This window comes from Macrobrachium nipponense, chromosome 22 (assembly GCF_015104395.2).
Source record: "Macrobrachium nipponense isolate FS-2020 chromosome 22, ASM1510439v2, whole genome shotgun sequence".
Taxonomy (NCBI): Eukaryota; Metazoa; Arthropoda; class Malacostraca; order Decapoda; family Palaemonidae; genus Macrobrachium; species Macrobrachium nipponense.
Genome location: NC_087213.1, coordinates 31,277,602 through 31,288,927, shown reverse-complemented (window position 1 = coordinate 31,288,927; position 11,326 = coordinate 31,277,602). Strand labels below are relative to the sequence as shown.

General features: G+C 39.2%; 1 protein-coding gene across 1 annotated transcript; it reads right to left on the bottom strand.

The window, feature by feature from the left end:
• Positions 1-7,445: 7,445 nt before the first annotated feature.
• LOC135198232 (legumain-like) lies at positions 7,446-10,795 on the bottom strand. Its single transcript, XM_064225804.1, has 4 exons — positions 10,765-10,795; positions 10,279-10,442; positions 8,789-8,886; positions 7,446-7,770 (listed from the first exon to the last, which is right to left on the bottom strand). Exons 1-4 carry the CDS (start codon positions 10,793-10,795, stop codon positions 7,446-7,448), a joined length of 618 nt encoding a protein of 205 aa, XP_064081874.1.
• Positions 10,796-11,326: the final 531 nt, after the last annotated feature.

Below are 11,326 nucleotides of genomic sequence, written 5' to 3'. Positions count from 1 at the left end.
GGTACCAGTTGAAGTTGTATATACTGTTCTTACTCTGCTCACAAGGCAAACTCTGGTAAGCAATTGTTAATTGGTAACAATGTTTGTCCGTCGGACGTTGTTCGACCGTGTGAACGCACCCTTAGGCCCTTGGCTGCAACCCCTTTCAAACCTTTTACTGTACCTCCATACATACATCATATCCATCTTATTATTCATCCCCTCTCAACGATTATTCTATGGTATACAAGTGCGAGATTTGCCTCTTGTTACCCCTTTCATACCTGCCTACTCTCAATTTCCTTTTCAGCACTGAATGACCTCAAAGGCCCCAGTGCTTGGGCCTAAACTCTATATTTCATTCTTTTCCATTTATTGAGCATCGACAATTTATATTAATCATTCCGCATATATTGGAATTTTACGTATTTGCAGGAGTGTAAAAATGAAAAAATTTAAATTTCGACGAGTAGGTATTTGAAAAAGACAATGCCACTCATATATCAGTTGCAGTTTTTAGCTTGTTCCTGTCCTCCGTCTTTCTAGTCAAATTTCGAAATTCCCAGTTCACACTAGTTGCAAAAGGCAATAATAATAATAAAATGGCCTTCTTACTCAATGTTAATTCCGTTTAGTTCTTAATCTAAAATTAAGGCATTTCATTTCGCAATCATTCTTAAGTTTGAAGAAAAATAAGATGCAGGAATTCAGCTTCCTCCTTGGGTAACAAGTTTTAACAAGGTTAACTTGACTCTATTATTGAATCAGGACTTTTGAAAGCAAATGGCTTTTTTATCCAAAGGCTTTTCTTCACTGGTTCAAATTTCTCTTCGGGGAAAGACTTATCAAAACTGAGATTTGACAAAATCGGTTTTAATCCTCTTAATATGTCATCATTGGCAATGTTCACAGTAGTGTGTTGTAACGATGTTGGGAAATAATGGTAAGTGGAATAATCATAAGTCCCCATAGGGGGGTTTGCCGTCAGTGCACCTCATGTGGTGCAGTTTAGGCATTGCATTATAAAGTTCTTTGCAGCGTCCCTTCGGCCCCTAGCTGCAACTATCATTCCTTTTTCTGTACCTCCGTTCATATTTTCTCTACTCCCTCTTATTGTCCACCATCTCAACAATTTATTCATAGTGCAACTGCAATGTTTTCCTCCTTTACACCTTTCAAACCTTTTGCTGTCAATTTCCGTTTCAGCGCTGAATGGCCTTATAGTTGCCCCAGTGCTTGACATTATGCCTTAAGGCCTGTTCACACGAGCGGGCCTGATCGGTGTGCTCCGCGGGTTAACGGGCAAATAATGGCGGGTTTACCCGTGAATGTTGTCCACTCGGGTGAGGCGATGGAGAGGTGGGCGTGCCCGACGATGCCAGTGTGTGATTAAAAAGAAGAGAACATGGTGCAAAGAATGACTCGGTAAAAGAAATGTATATGGTTAACGTACGTCTGCCAAGGTCGAAGCTCAAGCCATCGGGCACCACCATGGTGATTTTGCTATTTGACGGTTTGCCCGTCAAGTGTGCCCGTTAGAGGGGAAGTCCGCCGATCAAGCCCGATCGTGTGGAGAGGCCTTTTGAGGGGAGGTCCGCCGATCTGGCCCGGTCGTGTGCACAGGCCTTTAGATCTATATACGGCCATATACGATCACTTATAAGTCTTCCTTTCATTATCCTCAACATTTTCTGAAACCCTTCAATATATCCAATATGCTGATATATATTGCCGCTTTTTCCTTGACGTTTCATGTTTAAATCATTAAGAATGGCAAAAATGTCTGTTAACTAACCTAATGTGTAACCCAAAAAATTATTCTCAAAAAGTTGTGGCAACATTATTTCTTTCTACCAAAAAACGTGAAAAATAGTTAAGTTATGCTATGTAACATTAGTGAAGACTTGAGCAAAAATGTGAAAATTATAAAAACCCTTGACAACTAGCCATTCAATTTTGGAACGACGTTGTTTAATGATTAACTTTCAAGACGAGAGCTTATGTGTGTAGATTGCCATAGTTTTTGTCAACTATACTCGGTTTTTTTCTATCTGTCCACCCACCTGTGGTGTTTGCGTATGGTAACACTGCGTCCCGGGCTTTAGATAGTTACATTCAGCCTACACTCAACAATAATAATAATATCCTATTTCGAATATTAACGGTGTAATTCGCATACAGTAAATTATTAAAACACTTTTCAGTTGCAAATGTACACCCAGATATCCTTTTATTTACATGAAACTTAGACATAGCGTAACTATTTAAAGCCCGGGATGCAGTGTTACCATGCGCAAACACCACAGGCGGATGGACAGATGGAAAAAAAACAAAGTGTAGTTACTAAAATTTAACCAGACTTGTGTGATCGTTATGGATTCAAGAAAAAAGAAAGAGAGAGAGAGAAAGGGTGAGAGACTGTCGATTGCCATGGACAAAACCTTGACCTTATTCCGACTGCGATAACATCCTTTTATGTTTTGATAGGTAAAGCCTGCCTTGTCATGGGAGGAATTGGCAAAACTAGCGATGATTTTTGTGTTACATTTAGAGTTTATATCCTGCGTTTTGCGCCCACATTATATTTTGCGCTTTGCATCCACTTGAGTTTTTTCTTTAGCTCTCTTTTGTCGTGACTCATTTTATTCACCTCGCGACCTGAAGGGTCGGGGCCCACAGTTTGAAAACCGCTGCCGTACATTCATCCCCTTAGCTGCAGCCCCCTTTCCTTTTACTGTCTTCGCTCATATTTTCTTCTTTTTACTTCTACCTAACCTTTACTCTCAATTTCTCTTTTAGCTCTTAATGACCTCAAAGGTACCAGAGCTTGGCCTTTTTGCCTGAGCAGAAAGATTAAGCCAACCTTATGCTGGTAAGGGCTCTTGCTATTCAGCAATTTTTCTTAAATGATATATTCCATCTCTCTCTCTCTCTCTCTCTCTCTCTCTCTCTCTCTCTCTCTCTCTATCTCTCTCTCTCTATTTACATTCCCATTTTTTTGTGGGTCTAATGCTTCCTTTACCTTATATGTATATTCATTTATTTTGAGAAAGCCTACGTATTCAAATAAACTGGGTTGGCTAGTGATAGTCAAATGTGGATTGGTTTTAAACTAAAACGCACTAAAATGTCATTAAATATGACAAATTGCACCTACGACTGATTAATTCCGTCATGTGGAATTTAGACTTGACAATGGTCGGGTTAGATCACTAGGGCTTTTCTCCACCTGCGGATAATTCATTCCATTTACTTTCCTGAAACTGGACAGCATTATCGAAAATTTGATTTAAGTATTTATGTACTTTGGGTCATAAAGCTGTTAACATAATTTTCAATTTAGGGCCAGACTATGAAGGAGAGGCGTATGCGATATTATTTCATTAATATGATATCAAGCTGCCTTTTATGCTGATTTCTTTGTTTTCTGTCAGAAGCTGGAGTGAGTTTACTGAATACTCGCCTTGATTGGTAGTCTTTAGAGATCGCGTTTTTTTTTAACGCCAAATTTATGTATGTCTAAATTACATTTTACTTTTATATTGGATAAAGGTGTTTATTTTCCTTTTTCCCGACACGAAGTGGGCATGTCTCACCTCCTCCATCTTCAAGTACACCAGTAGTGTACCTAACTACTCGGTGTTTAACTTTTATCGACCTCGGTTCGTTTCCAACTTACTCTGAACATTTCTTAGGTTAACTGGGGCGGTAGAGAATCATCACAAACACTTGTTGAAGGCTATCATGCTAATCCGCTCGTGCATTGACTTTGTCCTACAGCGGGAGGCTCGTGAAGCTCATCGTTCATAACTACTCCTGTTGAGTGCTGTGTTTTGTTTTGTGCTCGATGATTACGGGATAATTAACTTTGACATACAACTTCTGAAAGAAGACAGAGTTCTCAGACGGGGGACAAGAAATTGTGATTTATTTTCTCGGAAATTGGTTCATTTTAAACGCACCAGCTCTGTTGAGGTTAGAGGGACTGAAAATAATCGAAAGCAAATATGACACACTTCACTTCATTTGTATAGCGAGTAAATGAGGGAACTGGAAGTGATGGTGAAATGAAGTGCCTTCTGAAGTAACTTTCAAAGATTAAATTAAAGGAGTCGCTAGATTGGCTTTTGCATCTGTAATTCCATCTGAATTACAAATGTTTTCACTTAGCAGATATACAAACAATTTTCCTTGGTATTGGAGATGGGGGTTTATTGTTCAGTTCTGTATAATTTAAAAACTATATTTATAGGTTTATACAAAGCATTCATTATAATACAGTATTTTTAACAGCTTCGGTAATGGAGGAATGTGTTATATTTAATTCATTTATTGGTTATATGAGTTATACTAAATAAAAGATTATATTGAAATAGTACCAGTCTTATTTCACTAACAGCTCATTGGAATTTTTATTAAAATATGAAGTAAATACATGAATAGGTTCCCCAATTTTTCAAGTTATTACGCAAAACCCGTCGTGTCACTTGCTGGTTGATAATGATTAACAATATTAATAAAAATGATAGTAATAATAGTGAAATAAATTTATCTCAATATAGTTCATATTACTCGGCAGCGAACGTCGCTAAGCAAAGGAAACATTTTTAGTGATCATTGTGGATGTCTGGAAAGACGCAGACGTTCTTCGTTGCCTGTACGGTGACGTCAGACTTGTATCCAGATTCACACAGGTTGACAGCGTTGGGACGACGCCCGTGGCGAAAGTGGTCTGTAGAAAGAAATATATTCACAAGTGTCTGTCTTTTCAAATGATGTTCTGGCATCTAAGTTAGATAAAAGAAATCCCTAGCTTTCAGAATAAAGATCGCAAATTACAAAATCCGTAGGGTTGGAGATCTTGGAGGAAGGCATTGGGATAATTGTTGGGGTAGTTTTGTAATTAGCAACGACGGTACTCTTGAGACAGAAAGATTAAAAGATTAAGAAATGGAGCGTCTAAAGTTGGATCTAAAACCCCCGGCATGAAATGGCTGTAAGTGTTATTCAGAGATGTATTAAAATATAACGATCTCACCTTTCCTAGTCTGAGGCAGTTCTTGTGGAAGGCCTCGACTGAGTCGCGGTAATAGCCCCAGGCGGTGATCTTCTCTTGCTTCCTCGTCATGAGTTCTAGCGTCAGTCTCTCATCTCCTGTGACCCTCAGAACGATCTTTTCCGTGACTTGTTTGACCATGGATCTTCTCTGTTAAAAGAAAAGCATGGGTAACAACTCGGTTTAGACAATTTAAAAACCTTTTCTTATCGTGTGGTCACAATATGTTTGGCAATTCTAGGCAATAACTCCGCACAGACTGCAAGGAACGGTCCCGCGAATACGAAAGCCTCTAGGGATTGGGCCATCCAATGTATTTTGCCGCGTTTAGTACTATCCCCTGGGAATTAATTACAGTCGACCCCCCAAATACTATAGGAAACTGCCATTTTCAGAGAAATACCCGACGCGGAGTTATTACCTAGACCTACCATATGTTTTAACCTGATATGCAACTTTTCAAAAAGTCTGTGATAGAATGATCATGAAATATTGCAGTTGGCTGTTACAGAATTGCTTAAAATAATTGCGTTGTAGACATTTTGAATCCAAGGAGAGCTTTATGGATTAATGCAATTGCCATCATTTGCTTCGTTGATGGTTATAATCAACAGTTTCATAATTAAAATTTGTCATCTTTGTGCAATAATTATTCCAGAGTTATTATTTTTTTGTGAACCAATTATGCTACGAAATATGTTGGGAAAGAAAAATCTATTTACAAGCTTGAAACTAACGTTTTTGAGAGCTGTAATTTCGCTGCTCAGTCGGGCCTTCTCCTCCAGGGTTATGGCAGTCCGCAGCCGCTTTTGCAAATTGACCAAAGGTACATCTCGACTTGGCACAACAGAAGCCTAGGAGAAAGCACAGACCATGAGCCAAGAAGAATTAAAGCCTTAAGAGTAAAAAAAAGTTGGTTCTCAGATTTTCCTCTCACTGCACCACCAAGAGGAATCTAATCCAGAGAGAAAATTAACTTGAATCAATGCTCAGTTGAAATACTTCGATATTTGAAAATGGATTGATTCATATTTCCTAAGGAAGATGTTATACAATCAAGAATTTATTTTATATCCAACGCATTACAGTTAGTCAAGCTAATCACTTTCTTTGGACAGCCGCAACGTCCCTCGCAAGACCAGTTCAACTTACTTGGCGTTCTTAAACTGAATGATTTTTAGGTGAGGAGGTGTGGGATGCCTTGCTACCCATGAAAGCAGCAACTGGTTCATTCTCAATTGTTATCTGTCCCCACTGCATGACTGTAGATAAGTAAGTCCGTTCTTTTGCGACCTCGAAGTTTTCCTTAAGAAGTTCAGTGTTGGGATCTTTCTGCAAGAAGAGGGAACCAGTTGTTTGATTAGAGAATTGTATGTCATAGTAAGGAATGCAGTTTAAGGGATATATTGCAGTCAGTAATGAAAATACACTTCCTTTAACTATTTAGTGATTATTGCGTTCGATTTAAATTTGTGATTATGCAACTATCTAACTGATCTAAACTGTGCTCCAAGAGCTCTTGTAGTAACTGCATGAAGCGTGATGTTAATGTCAACTAATTACTGAAACCACTCATTAGCAAATGACCCACGGCGTCAACGTCCTCCATCCAGCTAACACCGAACATGTCACCCAGGCAGTTGAAAATTGGAGCGTCGAGGCAGTAATCTGCATAGGTGGTCTCCACAAGGTCAGCAGCAGAAAGAGCATAAACTGAAATGAGAAATCGGGAAGCATGATGATAATGTTGCACAAAGAGTAACACAAAACAAATCAGTGTGTTCGTTTTGGTAGAGTGGTGTTGATAATGAATGAGAAAATGAAGACAAAAAGGAGGGCAAGGTGAAAGAAAGTGGAATAAGAGAGGAGGTAGACGACCCTGCAGTAGCAGGAAAGGAGAAAACAAATACAGGTGAAAGAAGAGAATCAGAAAATTCAGTCAATCAGTTTTCAGTGTCAGCAAAAATATCTTGACTACTGATTTGTTATTTAAAATGTTAATATTTTAGCTTAATCTACAACATTTTTTCAAGATTCAGTTTATCAACATTCATCTGTTTTAATTCACACAATTTACATTTATCCAACACGTCTTTTTCTTTATCAAGTATTGATTGTATCCAGTGCCAATCACCAATCAAGACTAGGCTAAAATTCAAATCCTAAAAGCCATTTGCAAAGAAATAACCTTACATCCAATGTCATTAGGGTAGAGGTCTTGGAACATGGCACCGGAGCCGGAGGAACCCATATATACCATCATCTGCAAAAGGACATTGAAATTCCTCATCAAACCAGTAACTCTTTTCATTAAAGTAGGTATTGATTGTTTTGAATCAAAGTATAATTCTTTAAATAACCATGAACTCTCACGTCATACATTTCGAAAATATCACAAAAGAGAAGAGAATTAGCATTTGGTAGAGACACCTCTGAATCTGTTATTTTGTTTCATCTCCAGGACAATGTTTGCAAAGTCATTGGCCCACATGGTTTCTCTGGGGAAGTAGAAGATACCAGTCTCTCCAAAGCCCTCTATGCTAACGAAGACCCTGTCATTGGGGCCACTGTTGATAACCTTTCCCGAGCCAATACCTTCAAGTCCCTCGGCATCACCCCTGAGGACCTTGAAGAAGTTCTCGGGGTTTACTTGTAAACCCGTGTAATCCTTAGGGACTCCGGCGTACACGTCATCCCCAGTAGGATTGTTGAAAATCTTGCCAGGGAATGGATTCCTGTTAAAGTTAAAATAATGGCAGTTAGAGTTTTTGGATCTAACCTACATATTTCATTATGACCTTAGTGTACGAAGCCGGAAGGTTAGTGTCCATGTCGTTTGTCTGTCTATAATATGCCTCAGAAATTACTGACTGGTTTCAATTAAATTTTGTGGATAGGTGGGTTATTGGTCAAGGGATAGTCTATCAGCTTTTGAGATGTATCTGTATGAGGATTTGGGGATTCTTATAGTAAGATATTTAGAAAGATGATGAATTACAATGAACTTTTTTTGAGAGAGTTTTTGGGTTTTGAATTGCATCCAAATATGAGATCAACTCCAGTTTTTTCTTTGGGTTTTGATGTCGTTCTTTAGGGGAGATGAATCAATTTTGAGATAATATGTAGTGTGTGCATTGTACTTAGTTAAGCTTGGATCTATTTTGGGCTCTGCACCCACTCCTCCACCTGTTGATGTATTGCAAAGGCTGAAGAGGTGCGGTGCAGACCACCAAGCTGCTCAGACTGCAGGTCACAATAATTTTGTGATCAGATTGACATTTCTTTTCTTGAACAGTCCTGCTGGAAGGACCCTGGAGGCTGGATCCATGACTGAAGCACATCTGGATCCATATCTATTCAGTGAAAGATACCTCAAAGAATTTTTTATTGATGGCAATGAAACTTTTTGAATGGTGGGATAATTTATGACCTGTTGATAAATTGATTGGGGTCAGAAATGAATTCCGATCGGGGAGTAAAACCCAAAACCTTGTCTTTTAAAGGAATACGACCATATTAGTGAAAACAAAAAAACATTCCATTGCTTTACTTTTTACATAAGAGATGTTAATATCTAGAAATGCCTTTTGGAAATAAGAGCTACTTGGGTTTTTGGAGGTTTTACATTTTTAGGCTTAACAGTCAAATGTCCAAGGAGGTCCAAGGAGAGGCAATGTTCTACTATGATGTTAATTTTTTTAGTTAAGTAACTGAAAGTGAAAAAATCCAATAAAAGAAAATATAAAATCTTACACCATGTTACCAGCGATGTTATCGAACATCATCACAACGATGTGGTCATCAGGGAGGCCATTTGCACTCAAGATCTGATATGCGTGGCAAATGTCGGCCTGCAAAGGAAATTTGTATCAGGAAAAATGCAGAAATAATGGAGTGAATCAAAGCGATTTTTCCTTTTGTTTCATAAGTTTGAAAATATTTTTTATCTCAAGATAAACACAATATTCATGACTCTTGACGCCTTTTTTGTTTTAGTTTTGTTGTCCTCAGCGGTTCGGGGTCTATTATATTGATGACTAGCTGGTTACCCACCAGTAGGGCGGGTCCCAGCTAGATTGGTCCGTGTAACCCAGAGCATAGTTTGTGAAAAGAAAATAGATAAATCAAGCCACAATTGAATACAGTACCACGACCTGAATTGTGAGGAATGCAAATCTGACAAAACAAACAAAACAAACAACATCCTTGAAAATGAATATCAAAATGAAGCATCATAAACATAATCATGGCAAAAGCCAACCTGACTGGGAACTGAAGGCACTTGAAACTGCAATGGAAAAGAAAGGAAAGAGAAAACTCCTTTCTCTGACTCTCTTTCTGTCTCCAACCATCACTGTTTCTTTCACTCTTTCTTCTCACTAATATCAACCAACTCTCTGTCTCTCTGTCTCCAAACAATTTCTCTTCTCTGTCTGTCGGTCTCTCTCTTCCTTTTTCCATCTTTCTCCTACCTAACACCCCCTCAACTCTCTCTCTCTTCCTTCAACCTCTCGCTCCTTTCTCTTACTCTTTTTTTTTTCTCTCTCTTTTCCTCTCCCTCTCGTTCCTTTCTCTTACTCTCTCTTTCTCTCTCCAACAAACACTGTCTCTTACCCTCTTTCTTCTCAGTAATTCCAACTCTCTCTCTCTCTCTCTCTCTCTTCTCTCTCTCTCTCTCTAACACCCCGTCTACTCTCTCTCACTTTCTCTTCCTCTCATTTTCTCTCTCTGTCAACCCCCTTCTAAAACCACCCTCTTTGATGTCATTGATGTTTACCCTATAGTATTCTTTTCCAAATGATAAGTCATAGTATACAGAAATTTGTAGAGTAACTAAGTCTACGGGCAAAGCCAGCCCCGTTTCACGGGCAGAACCAGCTCTGTTTCAGGGAATCCCCTCTCACCCTTCGGAGGGGGAGAAGTAGAAATTTTGGGAGCCCGGGCTCCCGAACGTAGGTCTCGACCTTCCCGGGTTGGAAACCCATCTCCGTTCCGAATCTCAGTCCTGTCAGACCGACGGCCCGGGCGCCCATACCAATCATACATACATACACACATACACACTGCTAAATATATAATAGATACTTCTGTTTGTTTTTCATCCGGTATCGATGTTGAATACTCACGCTGGAAGGCTCTTCAATTGTCTTGTAACTCAAAAACAATTCTCATTTGTTTTAACAGAACGCTATTTGTTTTGGATGGTAATTAAATATAGCAAAGGAAGCCTCAATTATTCTTACCTCAAAGCGGTATTCATCCCATTCCTCAGTTCCGGCGACCAGAACAGCCCAGATGTCGCCCTCTTCCTCGGTCTTGGCCAGAGGAACTCGGCCAGAGGCGATGAGGGGCAGCACCAGCATCAGCGCTGCTGCGAACTTCATGATTGATGGTAGCTTGGGGTGAGCTGTTGGAGAAAACGAAAATTAAATGGAAGAAAATTTTATATTCATTGTTAGTTCAGATTTTTAGTACCAAAATGATGAATAAGAAATCAACAAAATGAGAAAGGCCATGCTGTCCATTAGATCAAATGTTCATTCAGTCAAAGATGAGCTCTCGCTGAAATATCCTTGCTGCTAAATGTCCAACCAGCAATTGTGTCCGTCAGTCATCTGTCCAGCCACAAGATACTAAAGAGCCATGCATACAGTAACGCCTTACCCCAGATTCCCTTTCACACCGATAGGTCATGTTAATTGGGGATATTTCATTCGTCTTCGTCCAACTGCTGTTTTCTTGACTTGGCATGAAATCCATGTTTTCCCGGTGCCTCTCTAGTTATTTGAATGCTTTATTTAGGCTACAATTACTCGTTTTTAAGTAATTTCCTCGTCCATGACCCCGATTTCTCTGATTTCAGAATGCCTCACATGAATGGGTACGGGAATACCAATGGAAACTGCTATAAAGCGAGTGATTCTCTAGTTACCTCTTGACGACGATGTTGAAAACAACCCTATCTGCCGACTGGATGAAAGAATGGGAAAGAGTCTCAAGGTCTTTTATATCTATGGGAAGGTGAACCAGACGACGAGTGTTAGATAAAGTAAGTGGTTACATAACTTGAGTGTTGTGACCTTAACAGCTGGTGCCATTTATGAAGATTTAGATGTTTTCAAAATTTCTTTTTTCTTTATATAGAAATATCCATCCACCATGCTGCTGTGAAAGTTGATGAGTTGAGTTGAATATAAAACTTAGGCCAAAGACCAAGCACTGGGACATGTAAGGTCATTCAGAGCTGAAAATGAAATTGACATTAAAAGGTTTGAAAGGTGTAACAGGAGG

What these genes read in the sequence shown, in the direction of transcription:
- LOC135198232 (XM_064225804.1), bottom strand. Translation starts at nt 10,795, where the DNA reads ATGGATTTCATGCCAAGTCAAGAAAACAGCA. An exon ending in GGGATGAATACCGCTTTGAG is followed by an intron (nt 8,887 to 10,278) that starts GTAAGAATAATT and finishes TTTCCTTTGCAG; the next exon opens with GCCGACATTTGCCACGCATA. An exon ending in AACATCGCTGGTAACATGGT is followed by an intron (nt 7,771 to 8,788) that starts GTAAGATTTTAT and finishes TAACTTTAACAG; the next exon opens with GAATCCATTCCCTGGCAAGA.